The sequence below is a fragment of the Lynx canadensis genome, chromosome C1 (genome assembly GCF_007474595.2).
Source record: "Lynx canadensis isolate LIC74 chromosome C1, mLynCan4.pri.v2, whole genome shotgun sequence".
NCBI classification, from domain to species: Eukaryota; Metazoa; Chordata; class Mammalia; order Carnivora; family Felidae; genus Lynx; species Lynx canadensis.
Genome location: NC_044310.1, coordinates 19,551,468 through 19,578,963, shown reverse-complemented (window position 1 = coordinate 19,578,963; position 27,496 = coordinate 19,551,468). Strand labels below are relative to the sequence as shown.

General features: G+C 45.2%; 1 protein-coding gene across 2 annotated transcripts in view; it reads right to left on the bottom strand.

The window, feature by feature from the left end:
- The window catches only part of DHDDS (dehydrodolichyl diphosphate synthase subunit), a 28,773-nt gene extending 5,495 nt beyond the window's left edge, over positions 1-23,278 (bottom strand). For both annotated transcript variants that reach the window (XM_030324724.1, XM_030324725.1), the window contains exons 1-8: positions 23,190-23,278; positions 22,580-22,697; positions 20,787-20,903; positions 17,837-17,979; positions 14,330-14,446; positions 13,317-13,418; positions 6,795-6,909; positions 4,707-4,814 (exon numbers count right to left, since the gene is read on the bottom strand). In XM_030324724.1, coding sequence (XP_030180584.1) covers positions 4,707-4,814; positions 6,795-6,909; positions 13,317-13,418; positions 14,330-14,446; positions 17,837-17,979; positions 20,787-20,903; positions 22,580-22,642 — 765 coding nt within the window. In that variant the 5' untranslated portion in view covers positions 22,643-22,697; positions 23,190-23,278. The remainder of the gene's footprint in view (positions 1-4,706; positions 4,815-6,794; positions 6,910-13,316; positions 13,419-14,329; positions 14,447-17,836; positions 17,980-20,786; positions 20,904-22,579; positions 22,698-23,189) is intronic.
- Positions 23,279-27,496: the final 4,218 nt, after the last annotated feature.

Here is a 27,496-nt window from a genome sequence, read left to right as displayed (position 1 = left end):
ACTCCTTTCCAGCTCTGCTCTCAGTACTTTAGGTGTATTAGCTTACTGAACCCTATCACAAACCAGTGAGGCAGGTATTATTATTAACATTACTCCTCTCGTTTTACAGAGGAGGAAAATGATACTCTGAAGGGTGACAGTCAGTCACAGAACTAGTAGGCAGCGCCATGATTCAAAGACAGGAATGCCTGAGACGATAGTTCAAGCTTTTAACTTTTCCTAAGAAGAAGATAGTGACTACCTGAGTAAATAAAATAAAATAAAATAGAAATAGAAATAGAAATAGAAATAGAAATAGAAATAGAAATAAAATAGTTGACTGATTCAGCCTTGTGTTTAATCTCTGACAAATGCACCAAAGGAAGTTCAGTGGAAGGGATGCCTGGGTGGCTCAGTCGGTTAAGCATCCAACTTTGGCTCAGGTCATGATCTTGTGGTTCGTGGGTTCGAGCCCCATATCGGGCTCTGTGCTGACAGCTCAGAGCCTGGAGCCTGCTTCGGATTCTGTGCTTCCTTCTCCCTCTGCCCCTCCCCCCTTTCAAAAATGAATAAACTTAAAACAAAAAAAAGGAAGTTTAGTGGGAACATGTATGTTCTGCAACACCATTCTTACAGACTAGGTGAAACAAACACTTCAGTGACCCCTTATGGACCTTCCAACCATGCAGCTTGTAACTGAGGATCAGAGGCTCTGCACTGCCAGCCCCCCTCCCCTGCTGATGTTTTCCCTGTCCTACTGCATCTGAATCAAGATTTGCTCCTTCTGCCAGCCCCCATTCTCTAGGGCCGATGGGTGATCACCTGGAGACTGCCAAGGTCCCCTCAGATACCAAGGTCTGGCCCCAAACAAGTTGTAGCTGAGTCCCTGCGTCCCTTAACACGCACCAGGTACGCTCATCCCAGTGAGCTGCTCTAGGTCTAGAAGCCACTTTCCTGCCCTCTGCCCTGGCTTCCTGCAGGAAGAAACACACACCATGCTGGGCTTAGAGCTACGGCGGCTCAGATTTTAACAGTGGGAATTTGGGAGATGGGACGGGAGCACAGACATGGAGGCGGAAAACTGAACAAGGAACCGGGAAAAAGAATCCAGTTTGGTCATACAGGGTACACAGAAGGGAGACACTGGAAAGATCAGCAACCTGGTCTGAGGCCAGACTGGTGAGGATGTTGTTAGTTTGGAATCTATCCTCAGCTTCTGCTGAGGTGCTAAGATTTCTAGGAACAGAGCTCTGAGGACTCCTGGGTAGAGAAAGCCTGGCCAGGATCCCCAAAGGGGCTGCTAAAGAGTCAGGACAGTCAGTACCTCTGCTAGAACTTTGGTTTCCTCACTTTAAAAACTGTACCAGTAACGTTAGTATCTTACCTTCTTGCACTACATAGAATCTATGTCAAGGATGCCTGACGTGGTAAGAACTCAATAAATGTTTGCGGTAATGATTCACAGGTATATGACAGAACTCTTTTTTTTTTTAATTTTTTTTTTAATTTTTAACGTTTATTTATTTTTGAGACAGAGAGAGACAGAGCATGAACGGGGGGAGGGGCAGAGAGAGAGGGAGACACAGAATCAGAAACAGGCTCCAGGCTCTGAGCCATCAGCCCAGAGCCTGACACGGGGCTCGAACTCACGGACCGCGAGATCGTGACCTGGCTGAAGTCGGACGCTTAACCGACTGCGCCACCCAGGCGCCCCTATGACAGAACTCTTAATAGTCGTCCTCGAACATGTCCCCCCTCACCCCAGAAAACAGCAGAACTGTCCCCCCGCCAGCTGCCCAGGCCAAAGCCTAAATGTCTTGGTTCCTGGTAACATTCATATTTGTACTCATTTGTTTTATCCTCCAGGATACGTAAGAGTTTCAGACTTACATCATCAACATGATCACTAACAAAAACCTCTTAAATAATGTTTAAATTTCCTTTTGGTTTGTACTATCCTTAGAATACATCCCCCTAAAGATGTACGGTAGAGAACTATGTTTGGGTAACTTGAATTATTTTCTCTATGGGTTCTATTATTGACTTAGAGTTACTTTCATTTGTTTCAGTTTTCACATTTCTTTTTCCCCATCTCGGTCCACTCAGCCCTCCCCCTCCCTACATCACTCCCCCCCCACCCCCACCCCCTGCCTCGAAGCACATTCTCTCACCTGGACTACTGTAGGAGCTTGGTCCTTGACTCCTGCCTCCCTGAAAATCCTGAGTGATTTTTGCAAAATGTAAATCAGATCCTGTCAGTCCTTTGATCGAAATTCTTCAGATGTGGTGCCATTGCCCACAGGCTCTATATAACCAGAGGCCTGACTCCCTCCCAGCCTGCCCCACACCCTTCTCTCTCACGCATGCTGGCCTGTCTGATCTTCCGCGACCCAAACTTGATAACCTCCGTATCCTCGCACTGCTGTTCCTTTTGCAGAGAATAATTCCTTACCCCCAGGTTTTCACACGTTTGGCTACTTCTCGTCTTTTATATCATGGCATAAAAACCACCTCCTCAGAAAGGACTTCCTGGGGCGCCTGGGTGGCGCAGTCGGTTAAGCGTCCGACTTCAGCCAGGTCATGATCTCGGGGTCCGTGAGTTCGAGCCCCGCGTCAGGCTCTGGGCTGATGGCTCGGAGCCTGGAGCCTGTTTCCGATTCTGTGTCTCCCTCTCTCTCTGCCCTTCCCCCATTCATGCTCTGTCTCTCTCTGTCCCAAAAACAAATAAACGTTGAAAAAAAAAAATTAAAAAAAAAAAAAAAAAAAAAAAGAAAGGACTTCCTTGGCTGCTCCATTCAGTATCTCTTGCTTTCTTCATTACTAGCACACCACTCTACTTTCTTTGTGGCTTTATCACAATCTGAAATAATCTTACATATTTGTTTACTAGGTTATTATCTTCCTCAAGTAAGATTATAAGCTCCACGAAGGTAGGGACTCTCTAGTACCTGACTTATACTAGGCACTAGAGAAAAATGCAATGAATGAAATTGAGTCCTCTGAGAGCCATGTGGGAAAGCATCTCAGAAACCCGAAATTACTATAAAAGGCTTCTGAACAGCCAAACCAGAGATAAGAATACCCATACACAAAAGCTCACGCACCAAGAATTCTCTGGGCTTCAGAGACCGTTTACTCTTACTTCACAGACATATTTCTAACAAGCTTGACTGACTGGTTTCCTTGCCTATAGCTGATTTAAATCAGTAACTAGGAAGAGAAGGTGGGATGCTGCCAAAATTAGCCTCTTGACTGGTAAAAAAAAAAGGAGATGGAAGATGTACAAAAGCATACAAGAAATCCCAAAGCCAAGTATTTGGGGACCATCTAGCTTGGGCAAACAGTCCCCCCTTCAAGGGCATCGCTGTCCAAGGAAGTGCTTCAAGACGGCAGTTGCATTATCATTATTAGCATCACTAGAATGTGATTATTCTAATCATCATCATCGTTAGCAAGGGCCTGGTATATAGGTGTCAAGGATTATGTACAAGACACATTTCAGAAAGTTTCCCATCAAAAAAGGATAGAACAAAACAAAAAGGATAGACAAAAGTTTTGGTTCTTAAAGGAGCTTTGGTCATGTAGAAAATTCTGATACTCCTTCCCCACTGAGGGTGGATAATTGAGACTGTTGTTTTTCCCTTTACTTCAACAGAACTTCCTCTTTCAATTCCTCATATTCTGAGAAAACTGACGAAGCATATGACCAAAGCTTCATGATTTGATGGACTTATTCCAGGAATTCTGGACTTGGGATTCACGGACAGGTTCTAGGGGTTATGTGAACTAAGTGTTTCAGTGATAGGTAGGATCCTACGCAAAATGCCACATGTTGGGTGTGATCTATGCAACTTTTCTAGGGAGATGGTCTACGGTTTTCATCAGATTCTCCAAGAGGATTAAGAAGCCTTAACTTAACATCATTGTTTCCTCCTGGCCATTATCTCTCTAGACTCAAGCACCAGCACCAGCTAAGGGTTCCAAACTCTGTGGCCTGGAGACAGTTACTCTGCCCCTCTCTTTCCATACTTGGAAAATGAAGACACCAAACCTGTGGGATTGCTGGAAGGGTTCAATGAGAAAACTTCCACGAAAACAACGAAGTGCCTCAGGAGACCCTCAAAGTTAGCTGCCATCATCACACACACTCCCATTATGATTATTAAGAACGCTCATCAGATGCCGGCGACTCTGCCTCCGAACAAAACCTGTTTCAAGATCTGGTGATCAAAGCTGAACTTCAACTCTTGGCAGAACACAATTTTGTATAATAGAAAGACAGTGCTATCTTGTCCTTAATCCCTTCTGGAAGAGGCTTGAATCTCGCATACTCCCACTTCTACAATCTTTGATTAGCTTAATACCGTCAGGGAATAACGGACAAGCTCACCGAGAAGCCTTTCCTGGGTTTCTGTGGCAAAGAGACTAAAGATGTGTAAGTTGAACCCCAGTTCCGTCTCTTATTGGTTATGTGTCCTTAACAAAATAATTTCGATGTATTCACTTGCACGAGTGGGGCTGATAATACCTACGTCATTGGGATCTTGGGGGCATGCAACGAGATGGTACCTATAAAATGTTCACAGTGCCTGACCACAGTAAATAAGTTGTAGCTACTATCATCACTAACAAGCTTAGTAGCAAGTGCCTTGTGTAAGTAGTAGGTGGTCAATCAATGCTAACCTTTTCTTCTCTCACATCCAGTCAGACCAGCCCTGAGCTCTTACCTGGAGCATGCTATGGTTCATCTGGTACTGCAGGAGGGCCTCACAGAGGTTCCAAAATGTGTATTCCGGCCACAGAACAGGTTGGAACACCAAGCAGGAGTGGGAGGTCTGGTAAGCGGGGGAAGGAAGACAGTATAGTTTAGTAGCAGGTTGCTGGAACACCCTCTGGGTCAGGCTTCCAAAGGAGCGGGCTGAGCATGACCCAGGAGCCCGGAGATGAGCTGACACAGGCACCTTGAGCTGCCGCTGCCTCCGCTGCCAGCCCCAATTTACCTCACTCGTGGGGAGGGGTCATCTGAGGCACCTGCCCGCAGCGAGGCAGAACTAAAGCAAGACTAGATCAACATTCCCACCAGGATTTTTCTAAGAGCCAATTTTAGGACGATGAAATAACATCTGGATTATGTTATTGGCTCTTGGCCCTTAGAGGTCATCTGGGAGACATGTTGTCTGATAAAAGTCAGCAACGAACAAATGGTAGCTGCTGTTGTTATTTTTAAGTAGCAGAGCAGGGCACAGTGGTTAAGATCACGGGCTCTGGGGCCAGACTGCCTGGCTTTGGATCCTAGCTCCACCATTTACCATCCATTTGACCTGAGGCAGTTACTTAACCTCTCTGGGCCTCAGTCTCCTTGACTGTAAGACTGGGTAATAAGAATACCTGGTTTTTGCAGTACTGTGAAACTTAAACGAGATCATGTACGTAAAACAGACTACAGAGCTGGGTGAACTTTAATAATAATCACTGATACACGAATCCCTTTTGGAACATCTTGACAGCCACTGCTTGATCCCCTCAGTAGTGAGGAATTCAGTGCCTCAAGAGGGACAACTTGAGTTGTCAGACAGCTTGTTATGCAAAACCAATGTCACCTTCCTTGGAACTTCTACCAAGGTCTCCGGTCTTTTCTCTGGAACAAGTTTGTTTCTTCTTCAAAGCGACATTCTTTCAAATATTTGAAGGCTAGATTACAGCTGCCTGTTATTTGTCCTCAAGGTTGTAATGACTTGTTCAGTTTGCCTTTGCCAACTATAAATTTGAAGAAAGCAGGGATTATTTCTGACGTGGCCATTGCCATATTCCCAGCACAAAGGAGGAACTCTATTTTTTTCCGAGGGAATAAACTGTCACCATGCCTCCCTTTTTCAGACCACTATCTTTCACTCATTCCTTATATATGACATGAGTTCCAGATTCCTTGGCATCCAGGTTGACAGGCTCTGTTAAGTCCTCCAGTTTACCAATGCAGTCTTTTAAAACTCAGTGCCCAGAAGTAAACTTTCCAGACATGATCTGACCAGCAGAGTAGACCACAGAAACGTAAGCTGCACATGCTTTCTTTCAATATAGCCAAAGGCTGAAAGTATCTTCAGTAGCTAAATCATTTAAGACTATAGTCCATTAAAATTTCTGGAACTTGCTTCTAAGTGGAGTCCCTCCGACCTCTCCTTGAACAAGGACTTCCTACAGTCATGTGCCACTTAGGGGCCAAGTTAACAGATGATGGGGATTTTCTAGCAAACGCAAACTGATTTGGCTGTGAGCTTTAGGGGGACCACTTACACTGGGGTAATGGAGCTGAGAGGCAACAGCAGGCCCCTAAGAAAGAGTCTGCATAGAGTTTATATTCCTTGTGGACTGTGCTTGCATAGACGCGGACATTAGTCTGAAGGAGACAGATGAGTAACTGCTCGAACCCAACACAAGGTTCCAGCTCAGAGGCGCTGAAGTAACTGCTAGATTGCCAGGGCAGCAGCTTACGCTTAGGGACAGGGCAGAAGTCCAGTGCTTTGAACGGGGGCACAAGTGAGGTCTGCACCACAGCTGGATAGCCTTGATTTTCCTCTAGGCACTTTAGACAGCAAGAACCATCCAGGCTGGCAAAGCCAGGGACAGATGAGGAAGCGACAGCAAATGTTCCCAGGCACAGTCTGGATACACTTCTCCAGATTCCCCCAACCCCACAACCCCGGTTCTCTGGTATTAGCACAGCCTGGGGTGGGGATGAGCCCCGCTTAATCCGCCCTGTGGGCACAGTCATGGCTTTCAGGCTGACATAAACACAGCGGTGGTTGCAAACGACTTACCTGCCAGAGCAAGAAGTCGCTGAGCCTCACTTCCCCAGAAGTCCGGATCAAGATGTCAGGGTGAGGGGAGTGGTTGGTATAGAGGCACTTATCAAGCAGAGACTCAGAAATATCACTAAGGTGAGTGAGGAAGAGACAAAGATAAGCACACATCTCTTTCTGGATTACTCTCGTGGTGAACTCATACTAAAGGCTTCCCAGTTTATAGAACACCATTAGCCAATACAAGCAGAAGGACCCTAACATCCAAATGAATGCATGGTTTGAACCCTCGCAACTACACAAAGTATTTCTATCTTCATTTTATAGATAGGGAAACTGAGGCTAAGAAAAAATAAATAACTTGCTCAAGGTTATTTCACTACAGGCCTAAAATCGGATGCACCTACGAGACTACGTCCTTCACTTAAAACGTCTTGTTTTTTAAAATGCACATATCTGACCCTGCAATTTGATGCAATACTAACACAACTATTTTTAATAAGTATGAATCTAAATGCACTGATTGAGAAAGATGTCTCAGATCTAACGTTGAAAAAAGCAAGCCTCAGAAAATACACAATGCAGAAAACATATGCACACACTCAAATACTCACATATATGAATCTATGTATCTACAAAGAAAAAGTTTAGAAAGACACACACCATATTATTAGTAGTGATCACTTCTGGAAGGTTGGATAAGAAGGAAAGACTATCTTTATGTACTTTTGTTATTGTTGGAATTTATTATAAAGAACATCTTTTAAAACTTTTAAGTCATATGGGCCCTGAAACACCGCAAAAAATCCACACTACTTAGGGTTTAAAAGAACAGCAATACGCCCACCCCTCCTGTGTTTGTTAAGAGCTACTTTCTCAAGCAGACAGACATTTAGAAAGGTGACGGAATGGAGACAGAATGGGGACCGCCACTATGGAAAGAGGGTATTTGCAAGGCTGGTGTCTGCTGGGTCCAAGAACACTGTTTACTGGTCCTTGCCAAGCACCAAGAGGCAGAATTTGGAATCTCTAAGTGGTAAGACTTGTATCTTGGGAAGTGTCTAGCAAGTAAAAGTTCTTAGTGGGAAGATTCTTCCAGGAGCAGGGTGAAAAAGAGAGATCTGGGAGGAGTATGTAAAACAAAACTCTACACCTACCGGCAGTGTGCCTTTGGGTAAGTCATTTCATCTCTCAGAGAGAGTGCTGCAAATCAGAGGGAGCTTTTTTTTTTTTTTTTTTTGGTTACATCATATGGGAAACGATACTCACTTATGACTTGCAAAACGAAGGGCTCTAATTCAGATTTCCCTGATAATCTGATAGTCCTGTCTTAGCAGCATGGTCTCAATCCTCTAATTAAGAAATTTGAGACGCTGTATAATCCATGTAATTTCTCGACTCCCTTATCTTTGAAATGGGCAAATCTGTCCTACCTACTTATAGGTTGTTTTAAGGGTCGAATGAAATGAAATACATTTTTTTAAAAAGTGATCTCTAGACTCAATGTGGGGCTCAAGCCCACGACCCCGAGTCACATGCTCAACTGACTGAGCTAGCCAGGTTCCCCGAGAAGTCATCTCTATTACATAAAGTAAAATACCAACTTTCACCTATAAAATTAGAGCAGTTCACATTAAAAAAAAAAAAAAAAAAAAAAAAAAAAAAAAACTTGACAAGAATAAGGCGAAATGGACACATCCAGACCCAAATCTGGAAGAAGCCATCTAAAATGCTGACAAGAGCTAAGTTTATAGATTTCGTTGGAGCCTTATTTGTAATAAGGAGAAATTAAAAACATCCTACATAACCAACAACTAGAATGATTAAGTAAATTAAAGCAAGATATATTCTGCGGCCATTAAAAATAACTTGAAAAATTATTGAAAACATGAGGCACGTGGGGCGCCTGGGTGGCTTAGTCAGTTAAGTGACCAGCTTAGGCTCAGGTCACGATCTCATGGCTTGTAGGTTCAAGCCCCGCGTCAAGTTCTGTGCTGACAGCTCAGAGCCTGGAACCTCTTGGGATTCTGTGTCTCCCTCTCTCTCTGCCCCTCCCCCGCTCATGCTCTATCCCTCTCTCTCAAAAATAAATTAAAAAAACAAACAGGCATGGAAAAGGGCTCATATTACAACATCAAGTGAACAAAGCATGATTCGGGTTGCAAAGTGTTCAGTGTGATTTCTTTGGTTATAAATACTTATGTCATTACTAGATTTGTGTTTTAAAAAGATGACTCTGCCTTAACCTCCAACCATAGCTGATCACTACTTTTGTCAGCACCAGCTTGTGCCCTGTGCATCCATTACTGTGGTACACAGCACCGTGGATTACTCATTTGTATACACGAACCACACTGTGGAGCTGCTTGAGTGCAAGCCCCTTGACACACTCATCTCTGTATTCTTGCTCTTCTAGCGTAGGACTCTCTTGGGACAGAGACTCCATACGTGTTTGAATAAATGAATGAATGAATCACTGAAAACAGATCTCAGAAATAAATACATGTTGGTTTTCGGAATGTGAGGAGCTTATAGGCTAAAAAAGTTTTTGAGGGGCACCTGGGTGGCTCTGTCAGTTAAGCCTCTGACTTCAGCTCAGGTCATGATCTCACAGCTGGGGAGTTCGAGCCCCGCATCGGGCCCTGTGCTGACAGCTCAGAGCCTGGAGCCTGCTTTGGATTCTGGGTCTTCCTCTCTCTCTGCCCCTCCTCAGCTTGTGCGCTTCCTCTCTCTCTCAATAATAAGTAAATAAACTTAAATCAAACAAATTTTTAAAAGTAAAGACTAAAAATAACTTTTTTTTTTACGACATACCTGCAAACACCCCAGAACCCCTCACAAGTAGTAGACATTGTCACAGTTTGATGGGAAAAATCAACTCCGTTGATTAAACTCACACACAAATACTTAAGCATACAGGAAGAGCTAGAAAGACATATTTAAAATCAAAGTATTGCCAGGAACATTGGGGTGGGATCCTGGAAGATCTAAATTTTCACCTTTATATATCCAGTAGTTTGCAAAACTCTGAACATGTATGGCCTTTATAAAAGTATGTGTGTACCGGGGCTCTGATCGGCCCAGTGTGAGCAGAACACCAAGCTTTCTAAGGTTGTAGCCTCCTTACCCTGGTGACCCTGCCCAGCCCATGCCATGTCTGCTTGACTAATCCCATGTAGGTAAGTTACTAAGCCATGCAGGGCAAAGAAAACAAATACGGGAAAACTTACGGGGCAAGAAGAAGAAGATAAAGGTCAGCGATTATAGCAATGTGTTCTGAGTATCAATACACTGAACTAGGAGGCAAGATCAGGCTCTAGTTCGGGGCGTGAACACATACAAATCTACTTGCTAAATAGCATTCTTTCTTTGCAGCGAAACGTTTGTCTCTTTATTTATTTTTTAAGTTTATTTATTTTGAGAGAGAGAGAGAGAGAGAGAGAGAGACAGACAGACAGACAGACAGACTATGCAAGCAAGCAGGGGAGGGGAGGAGAGAGAAAGAGAGAGAAAATCCCAAGCAGGCTCTGCGCTGTCAGCACAAAGTCCAAAGTGGGGTTTGAACTCACGAACTGCGAGATCATGACCTGAGCCAAAACCAAGAGTCGGATGCTTAACTGACTGAGTCACCCAGGTGCCTCAACATTTGTCTCTTTAAATGAAACATTCACTGTAAAACACAATAATACTGTGAACAACTATGAAATCACCCCACAAGTCAAGAATTAGAAAATTACAATGCACGTGCATCTACTCACACATCCTTCTTCTTCTTACAGATCTCATCTTCCTGCCTGCCCTCTGCCAACTTAACCAGCATTTTCATTTTTCCCAACAGTTCATTTTCAATCCACGACCTAATTGACCTCTCTACAGGATTCAACCCTGTTGCTCCCACCAATGCTCCCACCCTCCCAACCTGCACCAACCAATTCCCTCTTCTCTTGGCTTCTGTAATATTGACTGCCTGGTTTTCTTCCTGCCTTTCTGGTGGCTCATCTTCTTTTCTCCTCAAGGCTCATTCTCCTCTACCCAGACAGCAGAGCTTAGAGTTTCTTGAAACTGCATTCTCAGCCCTCTCTCCTTCTCACTCTAGACTCTCCTCAATGTACTCATGCCCTCTTTGCTTTGGTTACCAACTGCTCACAGATGACCTCCACACTGATATGTCCAGTCCCCATCCCTCCTCACAACTGTCGATCTGGGAGCTATGTTCTACATCTACCATATATCCCAAATCACACTGCTGACCTTCCTCCTCATACTGGATCTGCCCTCAGGGGTCTGTGGCACAGGAAGGGCACCACTCTGCACTGTTCCAGAAGTCAAAAACCCTGCAGTCACTCATAACACATCCTTTCCCCAGACCCGGTCCATTAAGGCCTCTCGATTTTATCTATAACACTTCATGCAGTCGATTCGACCTCTTCCTCCTCCTCCTCCCCCCCCGCCCCCAGCCCCCAGTTCCATTCCAGGTAATCTATACCTGAATTATTCTAACAACCTTTCTGCAACTGACAAACTCCTCACATTACCTCTTCTGTCCCCAGTTACTGCTTTTCCTTTCTTCTTTCGCGACTTATTTCCTTGGCAAAGCCTTTCCTACCAGGTCTATTCCTCTTGCTATAAATTCTTTTTGTACTATACGCCAATGCTCATAGCATTTATCACATTATAATTGTATATGAATGTGCAAAATAGATTATTGTCTGTTTCCTTTACCAGAGCTCCTTGAGAATAGGAAATATGTATTTTTATTCTTACCACTGTACTCCCTCTGTACAACAATGTGCTCGGCCTTTATGTGGCACTTTTAAAATGTTTGTTGAGTGAATAAATGACTGATTGAATGAATGAACTATGTGGCACAGAAAGACCACCCAGCTGTTGGAAAGGAAAAGGATTTACAGAATAATGTTAAAATCTGTCTCCTTATGGGGCACCTGGGTGGCTCAGTCTATTAAGTGTCTGACTTGATTTTTGCTCAAGTCATGATCTCATGGGTTCGTGAGATCAAGCCCTGAGTCGGGCTCTGTGCTGACAGTGCAGATCCTGCTTGGGATTCTCTCTCTCCCTCTCTCTCTGCCCCTTCCCTGCTCTCTTGCACACATTCATTCTCTCTCTCTCTCTCTCTTGCTCAAAACAAACAAACAAACATTTAAAAAAAAAAACCAAGAAACAGAAAAACACCAAAAAGCCCCCACAAAAACCCTATCTCCTTTTCTTCTAATTCTATTCTCCCTGAGCAACTTTTTGATTTTTAATTAAGTTTCCCAGGTAAATCAAATTATTCCCAAGAAGGGAATCCAGAAAATTCCTGGGTCCCAAGATCCCAGATGCTAGAGGTAAAGGACAAGAACTCTGGAATCAGACAGCATTAGAAAGGAGTCACCTCTGGCGCTGACCGGCAGACTAGCCTGGGGGAAGGTCACTCTAATGCTCGGCTCAGTTTTCTCATCTACAAAATGGAGTCAAACACTCAAAGCTCTCACACAGGGGATTAATGACTGAGTGAAATACAGCACATTACACACTGCCTGGGTTCTTTCTGCTGTTATTTTATTTTTGGTCTTATTAGTTTATTAATATTACTACCAAAGGTTACACTAATAATAACATGAGAGGGACCAAGTGGCTAGATGACTTCCAGCTCTAGAAATTAAGATCTCACATGTTATTTATGAGGAACAATTTTCTTTTCGAAAAATACCGGAGTCTTGCGTGAAACTGTAATGTGAAGAGACCTAAGGACTATACCCCCCAACAAGCTGTGTTCCTGAAAAATCATTCTAGGAAAAACACTGCCAAAGGGCCAGGAGGACGTCTTTTTCTTCTTCTTTTTTTTTTCTAAAGATTTTATTTTTAAGTAATATCTACACCCATGTGGGGCTTGAACTCACGACCCTGAGATCAAGTCTCATGCTCTATGAAGTCAGCCAGCCAGGCGCCCCATGGAGGCCTTTTTTTTTTTTTTTTTTTTAAATTCCAGTACAGTTAACACACAGTGTTATATTAGCTTCAGGTGTAAGAACATCATTTTTTAGGGGCGCCTGGGTGGCTCAGTCGGTTGAGTGTCCGACTTCAGCTCAGGTCATGATCTCACGGTCCATGAGTTTGAGCCCCGCATCAGGCTCTGTGCTGACCGCTCAGAGCCTGGAGCGTGTTTCAGATTCTGTGTCTCCCTCTCTCTCTTGACCCTCCCCTGTTCATGCTCTGTCTCTCTCTGTCTCAAAAATAAATAAACGTTAAAAAAAATTAAAAAAAAAAAAAAAAAAGAACATCATTTTTTAGTGAATGCCTCGGACGTGCTATCCGTTATACCATTTTTCTGGGGCTTCTTAGTGTTTGGTGAACACAGAAATTCTAAAGTGGGCTATAACAAGCCAATCCTAAACTCTATGGGGGGGGTGGGGGGGCAGGGGAATCATGCCCCAAATCTGTCCACATGTATCCCCGATTTGACTCCTGGCCCAAGTACATGGCGCGGGAAGTACACGCCTGGTTTCCCTACCAGTTACCACGCTAAACAACTAAGGGTACCTGGGGTCCAGCAGGCCTTGCTCCACTCCCCAGGCCATCTCTCTCACAGCATTACTGATCTCATGACGGGACGTGTATGCAAAGCAGACATTGAGGAAACACCTGAGAAAGGAAGACGAGAATAATTTAGCAGAGGACAGGGACTAAGGACTGGAGTCACTGCTTGCAGGGCACCACTTCCCCACAAGAGCAAAAAATACCAAATGGCAATCATGGCTATCACTCAAAGGTGAGATGATGAATTGTGTTTTCCAAGTTTTCTTAGAATGACCATGTCATTAGTTTTGTAACAAGGTGAACACTAAATGACACATACGAGCCTCCCTCCGACTGCCAACCAGCTTTCAGAGGATGTAATCTACTGTGATATTAGCACAAGCAAAGTAGAATACGAGGCAAATCTCATGCAAACTAATCCACTGCCAAACACATATTATAATCCAAAGGTACACATAATGAAGTCTGGATTACTGAACTCTCTTCGCCTCTGCACCTGCGTGACCTCCCAATATCAACCTATTCATGGGTTAAAGGAGTGGAACAGGAAAAAAATTTCTTCAAGGATCTGTCTTCAGAGACAGAGATACAGTGTAGACAAAGGTGGGGTATCAGGTCCTGGCAAGTCCGGGCCGGTCCTCAAGAACCCTGATCCAGAGCTCAAGGCCATATCCACAGCTCATCCACTCTATAGCCCTCATTTCCGCCCTGTCCTCTGACAAGTAAAATAATAATTATTATTATGTACATGTGCATATGTAAACATACATGTATATCTTGCGGGGGGATAGACACATGAAGGAAGAGAATGAAAAACTGTACGTATGTGCACATTTAACATGGTATTAAGGACCATCTCTGGGCTGTGCAGCAGATGCAGGAAGTCTCTAAGCATCTCAAACCCCTCTTTGCCTCTTGTACCAAATGCACACCCAGAAAGACCCAGCATGTCTCCTTAAAGCCAGCAGGGAGTCCAAGATTGATACAGGTCCCTCAGGGGAAATCTGAACACTTACTTGTTGTAGTTCTTGGTGGCCTGTACCGCCTGTGCAATCAGCTCCTGGAGATCCAAGGGCAACAAATGCAGATCGCCCAGGACCCGGATGCATACCCCATGCTTCTGCAGTTTCTCCCTGGTCAGGAAAAGGAGGCGGGGTTGGAACAGAGAGCCTGTGGAGCTGGAAAACTGACGACACTCACCTCCCGGTTTCTAAGTGCTTTCCTGTGTGTGTCAAGCACTGTTCTATGCAGCATTCTGTGCAGTATTTCACTGCATCCCCTCCATGACTCTGACAGGAGTTCAGCACATTCCCCATTCTCCAGCAGGAAACTGAGGCTCAGGCATGATAGTCAGAGACTGCCCAAGGTCAAACGGCCATCAAACGCGGTATCAGAAAGAACTGAGTCCGTCTGGGGTGCCCAGGTGGCTCAGTCGGTTAAGCGTCTAACTCCATTTCGGCTCAGGTCATAATCTCCCATTTTGCGAATCTGAGCCCCGCGTCGGGCTCTGCGCTGACAGTGCGGAGCCTGCTTGGGAGTCTCTCTCTCCCCCCAGCCCCTCTCTCTCAAAACAAATATGAATAAACTTAAAAAAATAATTGGAAAAGAAACCCAGGTCTGTCTGATTTGGGAACCCGAACCCAAATTCTTTACCACACATTACACCGCTTCATGTGTCCTTGTGGGCAAGTTGCATTTTATGTACTTAGTCCCATTTTGACAGGAGAATAAACTCAAGGGGAGGAGCTGTATTATTCATTACTTCTGTACCTTCTGGTGAAATACGTTAATAACAGCAACATCTAACATTAAGTTTATGTTTACTAAGTGCCAGATGTTGGTCTAAGTGCTTCACACACATCAACACATCCCACCCTTACACCAACCTTTGAGGCAGAGACCACTATCATTCCCCTTTTATTGACGAGGAAACTGAGGCACAGGGAGGTTAGGTTATTTGCTCAACCCCAGACAGCTGGTGGGTGGAAAGCTGAATTTGAACCTAGGGAGTCTGGTTCCAGGGCCTGTCCTCTTCATCATGGCATTTCACTGCCTCCATACCGTAATTCCCAAACTCTGCACAGTGAGCATGAATTCAGTTACCCAACCAGCTTCCCTCACCTGGGGATGCTATGGAGAAACTCAATGACTAGTGTTTGGAAAATGGGAACTTAATAGCAAGAAGTATACTGTAAGGTGGGGTATCAGGCATGTCCTGGAGAACCCTGATCCAGAGTGCAAGGCCACACCTTAACAGCTTATCCACTCTATAACCCTCATTACTTTTCTTCGAGGGTGAAGCAAGACCTAACCACCTATTTTTGAGAATCCACTGAAGCGGCCGCAGTAGACAAATGTATACTCAGATCAAAGCAAAACCAGAATGAAAACAGATAGATTCAGGCCTAGAGCCAGCACTTACAAGCGGACCTTGTATAACCAATTAGCCTCTCTGAACCTCAGTTTCCCCTACCCCTTGAACTGGGGGGGCGGTGATAACCATCCCTGCCATACTCTCCACACTGGCTTGTGTTGAGTAAGATAAAGTATGTGAATGCTCGTTCTCAGACACAGACAGGTGACTTGAGTGACATCTATAGGGAAGGAGAGGCAAAAGCCCTGGCAAGGAGCCAGGAGATCTGGGTTCCCAACACGGTTCTGCCATGAGCTTGCTGTGTGACCATGGGCAAGTCTTTCACTTCTCTTCATTCTAGGGTTGTTTCCCAACTGAATTAGGTCAGTGGTTTTCCCAACCTTCTTTTCGCTAAGAGCTCTTTCTTCATAATAAGAATTACTCAGAAGCCCGATATATACAACAAGTAAAATGCCAACCGGCACCCTGTGCCTTATTCCCTCTGGCTTCTTTGTATACCCACTGCTCAGAACTCTGAGGTTCTGGGGCACATTGTTGGAAAGCCACTGTTAAAATTTCTTCTTGTTCTGTCCCGGACTTTAGAACCTAAGACTGTTTCCTCTACTGCTGAATGAAGACAGCGATCTCAGTAACTCCTCTACCTCCGTGTATTTTGATCTTTCAGGAACTGTAAGATTACTTCCTGTGTTTTGGACGTCAGCATAGTAGACCACAGCTCAGCCCTGGAGTTGGAAAGATCTTGTCTGTCTTGGTTCTGCCTATCCAATAGCTGTGTGACCCAGCAGGCAAACCTGAACTTCTCTGGGTTTTACTTTCCTCCTCGCTACAATTGGGATGGTAATATTTGTCTCATAGGATAATGTGAATATGAAATGAGAATACATGTTAGGCTCAGGACCTGGCACGTAGTATAAGCACTTTAAAAAGGTGAAATTAGGGGGGCGCCTGGGTGGCTTGGTCGGTTAAGCGTCCGACTTCGGCTCAGGTCACGATCTCGCAGTCCGTGAGTTCGAGCCCCGCGTCGGGCTCTGTGCTGACGGCTCAGAGCCTGGAGCCTGTTTCAGATTCTGTGTCTCCCTCTCTCTCTGACCCTCCCCCGTTCATGCTCTGTCTCAAAAATAAATAAAAAACGTTAAAAAACGTTTTTTTCAACGTTTTTTATTTATTTTTGGGACAGAGAGAGACAGAGCATGAACGGGGGAGGGGCAGAGAGAGAGGGAGACACAGAATCGGAAACAGGCTCCAGGCTCTGAGCCGTCAGCCCAGAGCCCCACGCGGGGCTCGAACTCACGGACCACGAGATCGTGACCTGGCTGAAGTCGGACGCTTAACCGACTGCGCCACCCAGGCGCCCCTTAAATTTTTTTTAAATGTTTATTTATTTTTGAGAGAGACAGAGACAGAATGTGAGTGGGTTAGGGGCAGAGAGAGAGGGGGACACAGAAGCAGAAGCAGGCTCCAGGCTCTGGGCTGTCAGCACAGAGGCCGACGCGGGGCTCGAACTCACGAGCTGTGAGATCATGACCTGAGCCGAAGTCAGACGCTCAACCAACTGAGCCACCCAGGCGCCCCTGGGCTGCTGTCTTGAAGCAGAGAAAGGTGGAATGCAGAGAGAAGGAAGAGGCGCTTTCTAATGGATTTCAATTCCTGGTTTCAGCTTTGCCTGAGGCTGGCTATACTCATCCTTGCATTCTGTGAAATACCTCTATATCCTCAGATAATTAAATGCCCCCTTTAAAAAAGGGGGTGGTGGTGGTGGTGGTGGTGGAGAAAAACTAGCTTGCCATCAAAGAGACCTGACTGGGGTGCCTGGGTGGCTCAGTCAGTTAAGCGTCTGACTCTTTGTTTCAGCTTAGGTCTTGATCTTGTAGTTTGTGAGATCGAGCCCCACATCAGGCTCTGCATTGACAGCATGAAGATGTTTGAGATTCTCTCTCCCTCTCTCTCTCTCTGCCTCTCCTCTACACACTCTTTCTCTCTCAAAATAAAATAAATGAACATAAAAAAAAAGAGAGAGAGAAAGAGAGAGACCTGACTAACATTAAAAGGGTTTAGAGGTCCCTAAATAAGCCTCAGGTAAGAGCATTGAGGGTCAGTGTGGGGCTGGAGGTGGTGTAGGAACACACTCCCCCATCCCATGGCATCTTACTGTTCTTCCATCAAGCGGCTGAACTTCTGCCGGGCCAGATCCATTAGCCCGTCTACCTCACTCTTGGAGCGTTTGAAGTTCTCAATGCTGAACGCGTAGACCGTCACCTCTAGGATGCCCAGGTTCAAACACCAGCGCAGAGTCTGAGAGGGAGAAGGCAAGGAGCTAGGATACAAGGAAGGGAAATAAGAGATGCCTCCGCCCCAACTCAGTGTTGGAGGTGAGAGGCAGACTCTTCTCCTCCCCAAACCAGGTAAAGCTAGGACAATACCAGTGTTTCTGTCAGAATAGCAAACCAAGTAAGTAGAAAGCCACCACTTGAGAATATGAAAAATGTGAACTTAGTGAGGGTGTGCTATGCTGGTATTGTTGGTTTACTGGAAAGAACTCTTCACTGAGAGAGTTCTAGGTTCTAGTCTCAGACTCCACCATGCACTTGCTATGTGACTGTAGGCAAATCATTTAACCTCTGTGGGCCTCAGTCTCCTTATCTGTAAAACAGGAGCACAGTCCATCCCTTGCAAGGTGGCTGAAGACCAATATAAAACACAAGGTTTTATTATTCTCAGCACAACTTCATCATTCCATTAGACTGAGAGGCTGATGAGTTCTAAGAATACAGGCATCAAGTGCACGGCCGTGTAGCAGTGAATTCTGCAAAGGGTTTTCGCTTTCATTATTTCATTCGATCTCCCAACAGCCCCTTGAGAATGTCATTACTGTTTTCATGCTTACTTTATAGATGAGAAAACCTGAGGCTCAGACAGTAGATGAAATGTGTCAGAAGGCCACAGCTCTACTATACGAGTCCGTTCTGTGAAGTTCTAGAACAGCAAGACCTCAACTCTAGTGACAGAAATCAGAACAGTGGTTGCCTGAAGAGGGGAAGAGGAAGTGGGACAGGGTTTGACTGGGAAGGGAGGGGCACAAGGGAACTTTCTGGAGAGGTGGAAATGTTCTGTCTTGACAGGGGTACAGATTAGACAGGTAAATGCAACTGTCAACCCCCCCCCCCCCCCCCACCATTCTGTGCATTTCACCGGATGAAATTATACTTCAGTGAAAAGAGAAGTGAAACTCCTATGTAAAGCCGGGCCCCTGGGGCTGCTCTAATCCAGAGTCACTAAGGGCAGAGAGCAGACTAGAGCTGAGAACGGCAGTGTTGAGACAGGGAGCCTGTCTCCACAGGGGACACAGACATTCAATCAGAACTGAACTTGAAGAAACAAAGCAGAAGAGCTGCCTTTCTAATCCCTTAACACACATACATGAAATTCGTTGCCACCTTGGGAAAATTACCTGTGAGAGCTTCACACCGGAACAGGCTCAGGCTCTACACACCTTACAGGGAAGCCACCCTTCGGCTGGCACATCTGGATCAGAACCTACCACTGACTGGAGTCAATATAGCTGTTAATAATCACAACTTCAACTTGTTGAGCGCTTCCTTTATGCTAAGTCCTGTGCTACGTGCTTTTCACTGTGCCATTTTGTTTATTCCTCACGTCATCTCTGGAGGTAGAGATTATTGCTGTTCTCATTTTACTGACGAAGAAACTGAGGCAAAGGGAAGCTGTGTAACCTGCTGCAGGCCGCAGCGCCCGGAAGCGGCAGAGCAAGGGTTACAATGAGTTCTGAGCGACTCCAGACCGTAAGCTCCTCGGCGCTAGGCAAATCTGCCTCTTAGTCACAAAAGAGAAGCTGGGGTCAACAAACCAGAAGACCACCTCAGCGTGTTAGGGAGCCCCACAGCCAGCCACTCACTCAAGGCCAAAAATATCAATGCTCTGGCATCAGGCCATGTTCTTGTGCTGGGAAGCTGAGGTCTGTCCAGACCATATTTCCATTCTTCTTAAAGTCAGCTTCACAACAACAGACAATATTCCATTCTTCTTGTTAAATTTAACGTTTTCCAATTTACAACAGGTATTAAAGCTGTAAAACGGGGCACGTGCGTGGCTCAGTCAGTTGAGCGACCGACTTCCGTCCAGGTCATGATCTCACGGTTCATGAGTTCAAGCTCACATCGGGCTCGCTGCTGTCAGCACAGAGCCCACTTAGGATCCTCTCTCCCTCTCTCTCTACCCTTCCCCTGCTGTGCTCGCTCAAAAACAAAAAACAAAAAACAAACATAACTGTAAAATGCCCATGACCTTTGCTTAGAGTGATGACTCGGGCTGTCTGGCACTTTTCCCAGTGTAAGCACTAAAAGGCCTCAGGCAAATCAGGATAGGTATAGTCACCCTACCTTTGTTCCAGAAATGTCACTTCAAAAAATTTATTCTAAAATTGAACTGTTTAAGGGGCTCCTGGGTGGCTCTGTCAGTTAAGCATCTGACTCTTGGTTTTGGCTCAGGTCATGATCTCACGGTTTGTGAGTTCAGGCCCCGCATCGGGCTCTGTGCTGACAGCGTGGAGCCTGTTTGGGATTCTCTCTCTCTCCTTCTCTCTCTGTCAAAACAAGTAAGCTTAAAAAAAAATTATTAAAAAAAATGAACTGTTATAATGTCTGGTAATAGTGGAGCAGCTAAACAAGTTATGTCAGATCCTTATGATAAAATATTCCACAGGCATTAAAACATATAGGTAGAAAACCTATGTATATATACACCTAGAAAAGGACTTGCCAACAAGGTTACTGAAGATACAGATGTCATTTTTATAAATGTTAAGTCATGTTAGAACACATTACAAGGACTGGGATGAGGCCCAGAAAACTATAAACTATTGATATACTAAGGTGTAAGGGAAGTCAATTTTGTTCTTGTTTCTAATATTTTGTGATGATTCACTCTGTAATTTGATTTCTGTTAATGTTGACATGAGACCCATAACAAGCAAGCGATAAAGAGCTATAAAAAAAATACTCTCAAACCACAGCAAACTCAGCACCTGATTTTCTAGCTACAGTCCAGTTCTCCATAGACCGTTCCCTGCCACCCACACTCACCTCAGCCAGCTTGTTGAAGCCCTGTGAGTGGCCTTCCTGCCGCTCTACTTGGCACTTCTTGGCGTAGCGACGGTTTCCATCCATTATAAAGGCAACGTGTTTGGGCACTGGGCCTGCCTGGGAAGTGAGAAGACAAATGATCGGCACAGAGAGCCACGAAACCCCAAGCTGATAGGCTTGAGTTCTATGATAAAAGCCCCCTGAGGAAGGGAACTGGGTATTCTGTGCTTTGGTTCAATAAATGGGTATTAAGCACTTTTACTTATGTAGGTATTTATTTATATGGAGCACTTACTATACGCCAAGTACTATGCTAGGCTTTTTATACTTCATCTAAGTTTTTTTTTTTTTTTCATATAAACCTATAAAGTAAATAGCAGTGTCTTCATTTCACAGGTGGGAAAAAAAAGTCTCAGAGAGGTCAAGTGACTTCCACAAGTCACACAGCTAAGAAAAGGCAAAGTGGGAATTCACACTGAGGTCCGTATGCTTTTAGAACTCATTTTTAACCACATGCTCCTGACCACCACTTTGGTTTCGTGTCTCCACCTGGCAGGCACAGGAACGATATTGATGGCTGTGGTCCAGTGCAAGGGTATCCTCCACAGAAAAGAGGAATCCACTCGATCCAATCGCTGCCACACAGGAATGGGGGCCCGACGTCACTGATCTTCCAATTACATAAGAGAAGTCAAGCATCAGGACTTGTATCAAAATGTAAATGTCAGGAGCCATTTCAAAGCAAACAAAAAAGACATTTTGGGGGCCAACAAAACTTCTTATCTGGCGTATAGCAGCCTTTAGTTGTCTATCACAGCAAAAATTCACTCCTTAGCCTAATTTCACTGGCCTTAGGGCCTCTTCACTGACTGCTTCATTTGCACCTCTCCAACAGTTTTGGCCTTTGTCCTCAAGTTGTAGAATAAAAAGAAAAAAAAATTTCCAGTCAAATCATGTAGTTTGTTCTTCCCAACACGTGACTGCAGTAGTTCCCCAAAAAGATACTTTCTACTTGCTTGCCTGCTTGAGATCATTTGGCATATGTGTGTGAGTGTGTATGTGGGGGGGAGGGGAGTGGGGGGAGATTAGTATAAGGCTTTGCTGACTCCTAAATTCACTGCTACCCACTGCTTGACAGTCTGTGGTTGAAAGACAAAAATCAGGCTGGCTGGCTTAAATCTCAAACCTGTTATATGGACAAAATATAAATTGTTGCGATTCCTAGAGATGAAGCAGAGGCAAGATTTGGGGAAGTAAGGGGGTGTAGAAACTGGAATGATCATAGTCCTCAAATGGCTGAAAACAGCCCCAGTAATAGCAGTAATTAAGAACTGCTAGACAGAGTGCTATTTTTGGTGTTATGTTTCCTCTCATCCAAAAACAACTATATAAAGTCACAGGGTTAATACATGATACATGGGACTTTTGGTCTGTTTGTCTGTCTCTAGAGTCCAAACTCTTAACCATCATTCTCTACTGCCACATCAAGGAAAGATTATTCTATCTAAATCCAGAGAACAGTACAAGGAAAAATAGATCAAAGTTCCAAGTAACAAACTTCGAACTGTAAGGAAGACCTAACAGTCTATGATATTGGGAGGTCCCGGGGTTCTTGAAAGCATGAAAATTAGGACAATTACCTGCCAGAAACACAGACCTGGAAGTTACCTTGCAATTCAGACTCTTCGGTTCCATTGCTAAATTCCACTTAACATCATGGATTACTACTCCATGTTAATAACAGGTTTTGACACAAGATTACCCAACTAACCAGCAGGCCAACTGGTGCTCACCTTTATGATGTTGGCACAGAACCGCTCCCAAAGTGACAACTCTCCTTCCTTGATCCATGACATAGCTCCTGCCCTGGCAGAGGATGAGCCCAGAACAAGAAGACACCAGCCCGGTAACCTTGGATAAACAAGAAAGAGAACAAATCACCAAAGCTTGCAAACAGCTTCAGATGACTGTGCAGAGTAGCCAGCATTAGGATCCAAAGACACTGGTCTAAGCCTATAACTCTTCACCACCCAGAGTTTATAGCGAATGAGACCTTTGGGGTAGAGGCCTTTCCCTAGTTCTGGCTTGGTAGACGTTGCTGCTATCCTCTTTTCCTTGGAAACCGCACCGACTTTTCTCGGACATCCAAGTCGCCTTCCTGCCACACCACAGTGCCTGCATCCTGATCCTTCCCCGCTTCTTCCTTCTCCATCCTCCCAGAGACCGTTTCTCATTCTGCGTTCCAACACACCAACCCCTTCAGGGGTTGCACCCGACACCTCCAACCTCAGAAGTCTCCCCATTATCACTCCCTCAATCATCTCCTCCACTAGCCCCTTTGTTTCTCCCACAGCCGCGCCCCCCCCCCATCCCGCCCAGTCACCTCTCTCCTCTCTCGCTCACCGCTTAAACCCAGCACCTGCTCCACTCCACCCGGAACCTTCCGGGTGCTCCAGTGGCTCGACACTTCCTCACGACGTGGCGCTGGAAGAATATGTCATCGCCGGGCGCTGGAACACGCCCCCTCCCGCCACCCAATGGGCGGCGTCGGGCCCTGCGCCTGCGGGCTTGGAGGAGGGGCGGTGCTAACGTTCCGGCCAAAAGTCGCACTCCCGGAGGCGGGGCAGGGAAGAGCTGCGCTCACGTGACCGAGTGGGGCGGGCGGGTTCCGGGCCACGTGCTTGGGGAACCGGCCGGGAAAGGCGGGGCGGAGATCGTCTCGGGGAGCGGAGAGGTCTGTATCTCACCGCAGATCGGGAGGCCTCGGGCGGGCTCCCCTAAAGAGCGAGAATTCGGGGATCCCCATGCCGAAGCGCAAGGGCGTTACAGCCGCTGGTGGCAGTTTAGGACTGCTGAGAAATGAGTTTGGGCGGTGTCCCGCACGCTGGAAGGCCTAGAGACCTGGCCCAAGTCTTTCAAATCCTGTATTTACTGTTTGCAGTTTTTGTTTAGTGGATTTTAATCATTTGGTAAATTCCTAGCTCTAGTCAGTCTCACAGACCCACTTACTATCAATCCATTTTGTGCTGATTTGTGCACTCATATTTTAAGATTGTCAGATTCTCAGGACCAACCCAGAGCAACTCAAAATGGGGTTGAGGCCAGGAAAGCTCTGCTCTAAGAATGACTAATAAAATAACTGAGAGGCCATCGATTAACCTTGATAGAAAAATCATAGGCATTAAGCTCTGTACCAAACCTTTAAGGAAAACTGTTGCAGGAATTTGAGCACTCACAAAAGGAACTGAGTTCAATTTTCTGGAAATTAGAAAAGCAGGGAAAAAAAAAACCCCAACTTTACAATTTCCAAAGAACCTTGTAGTTTCTCACTTTGTAATCTCATCCCAGGAACAAGGTAAGGAAGAGTTACTGCACTGGTAACTCCCAGTTCATCATGTGTCTGATGAAAGGGTTACTTTTACCACACATGATCAAAGAAAGCCCTCGAGATGAGTAACCCACCCATGAATAGTCTTAAGCTTTTCCATCCTTCCTGCTTTGCATCCTGGGAGCTAAGTTTCAGCCTAGCTGATTACTTCGGTTTTGCAGAAGACCATTTACTGAAGCCCTGTAATAGTTTGCTACTTTTAGCAGCTTCCATGGTCAGCTTTGACTTTTGGGCGTGAAATCTCTGGAGTGGATATGTAATTTCTTGGCCTTGTTCTGCTGTTTCTGTGCACTTTGTGTAATAAATGGCATGCCTCCAAGCAAGTTTTTTTCTTCTTAAATCCTTCCCTTGGGGGTGGGGGAACTAGATGTTTTAAAATACAATGTTCATTAGAAGGCTAGCACACTTGCACTCCAATAAAATGTTAACGTTTTTGTATAGCTAATCAGTGTTACTTCCTCTGGCCTCAATTTCCCTAGTTCCACATATTCCCCTCCCTGGGGTGCTACAGGGGGTTAATTAATTAAGATTTGTAAAAGGCTTTGAGGAGCAGGGGAGAAAGTATTAGGGTCTCATGCCCCAAGCCATGGCCCCATCCTTTCATCCCAGCCAGTGGCACAGGCAACCCCATTCTTATGCATGCCAAGCTCCTAATCCCCTCTTGAATGTGGCAGCTTCCAAGGAAAAGGACAAGAGGCCTTAACTAGAAACAAAAATCCACTGTAATGAGGTGCTAAGAGGACTGAATTTTCAGGATTCATTTCTAACAAAATGGCTGAACAGGAAACTTAATGGTTCTTCTGTGACTTCTGAGTCCCAATCCAAGAAGGTGGGAATTATGGAAGAAAAAACACCCTAAATATCCAACAAGAGGACAGTTTCAGTACCAATAACTTTTTATTTATTCATTGGATTTTCCCAGGGTAAAAAGAGAAGGGAAAAGGGTCAGCATGTGTATTACAAAACAATAGCAGGTGGGGAAAGGAAGTACCCGGCACAGCAAAATCAACCACATAAACACCCCCCAGAGATGGAGTCACTAAAGCCCAAGGGGGCTCAGTCTCCTGCAGTTCAAGAAATGAGGGGAAGGGATCAGGGAAAGAACAGATAGGTACAAGCTTTCCTACCCCAACCCACCCCCATAAGTTCAAGATTTCACACAAAGCTTTGGTTTCTAGCAGTAAACATGGAGTTACATTCGTTCGTCTCCTATTAAACAATCTTGTGGCCACTTTGACATAAGTTTCTTGCACCTGCATAAAAATTCCTGAGTGACTTGGATTATACATTCATCTTCCCTTTCTTGGTCTCCAGACCCTATTTCTACATGGAAGGCCCCCCCCATTGCTTTTGCTTCTCTCTACCCTAAGATTAAAGTAGGGTTGATCCATTCAAATACAAGTGTATTGGTATGAATCACATCAAGGAATGGTCTTGACACAAGATATTAGGAACAAGGGATGGAGTGTTTATAGCTTTTTCAGGGTTTAAAGGTATATGTGGGAGGGGGGCTGTTTTGGGGAGGGGGATAGGGTAGGAGTCAAGTTTTTAGAATAGAAGATCTGGTCCAAAATAGGAAATAGGGGAAGGAAACACAAAAGAAAGGATGGTTCAAGACCACCACACTTTAAGAGGGGTCACCAAGCTATGTTCCAGATTCTCTTCCTGGTGCAGAACCTTTTGTCAAAGATGCTTTGGCTATTTTTCTCAATACAAAAAGAAGTTTGTAAACAATAAAACCGCAAAAGAACATGGAGAAGACCAACACTTTATATTTACACAAACCAGACCACCTAGCAATCACCCAATCAGCTATTTGTGAAGTCCTACAAAACCCAGACAAATACGATATAACTAGCAGTGGGGGGGGGGGGGGGGGGGAGCAGCGATTGGAGGAGACAAGAACCCAGGATCAGACACACATCACCCAATGCGTTCTATTGCATTTGCCCCGTTTCAACACAGTGAGGTAGGTTTGTGGTGATCTCACAGCATGTAAACGAAACCTTTTCTCCTTTAGCTACCACGACATTAATCACTGCTACAGCAGGGCAGGACACTGGCTCTGGGCACCACAACGCCATGGCTTATGGTCTCTCTGGAAGCCAATAAGAAAAGCCCAGAATTTACAAAAGTTGAGAAATTTAGCCTTTGCTTCATACACCCATCCCTGGGCAGCTCAAGATGGGTACAGAGGTATTGTTCTTAAAGCTATTCTTACCAACTCTTTTTTTTTTTTTTTAAACACACACACACTCTCTCTCTCTCTCTCTCTCTCACACACACACACACACACACACACACACACACACACCCTGTTGTGCATGGTAGGCCTAGCCCAATCCAGTGAAGGATGGATCTGGTATGTAAAGTGAGTCCCGTGCCCTGGGATTAGAAGTCTGGAACAGAAATCCTTTACTATACTTATAGACAGCCCTCTCCTAACCTTGGCTTTGGCTCTGCACCTTTTGGCTCGGTGCAGCCTCTTCAAACCTTCCCGTACCACCTTTTCCTGTTCGGACCAATTTCCAATCTTCCGGTAGAAAGAGATCAAGTCATGGGGGCAACTGAGCCAAAACCTAGTCTCCCATGGAACATTGAAGGCGGAGGGGTTTTTAAGAGGACACTATGGCAGAAAAGCCAGTTCTATTTGGCAAAAATGAGGTAGTTCAATAGGCTATGCACTCCAAATAGTTGTTCTCCCTGATGATAAAACAAAACAGTATTCCTGCCGTGCAGACCTGAAGCTGCTGCCGACTTATCCCTGAGATCGCTCATGTACCTGAGAACACAGTGCAGGAACGAGGGCCTTAAGATTAAAATACACAAAAGTACAAAACCAGAACATTTATATTACGAAAAAAAAAAAAGTTAAAATGCACAAGATACGTCATTCGCACACAGCTAGTGCAGTTGGCATCCTGGAGAAAGTGGGGCCCAAGGTGCGGTCATCCAAGGGAGCAAATAAATAAAATTCTATCGGCCCAGAATGGGGTGGGAGTAAGCTTAGGAACAGCAGGTCTGCAGCTGTTCCCCCAACAATCCCTTTGCCTGCGGTCACAACCCATTGCTCGGGAGAGTTCTCAGCATCTTATCCCAAGAGCGGGGTAGGGGACAAGTTGTGGAAAAAACCCTGCCTTACCCTTGAGAGATTCCCTCCCACAGAAAGTAGTGCTCCGTGGGTTGGGCCCATCAATCTGGTCTCATGCTTGATCTTTACATTCTGGCATGGGAAAAATTATTACTACGTATCCTTCTTTGAAAGGAAAACAACTTCCCTATCCAGACCACTTTCAGAAGCTGGAGATCTGGGGGGCGGAGA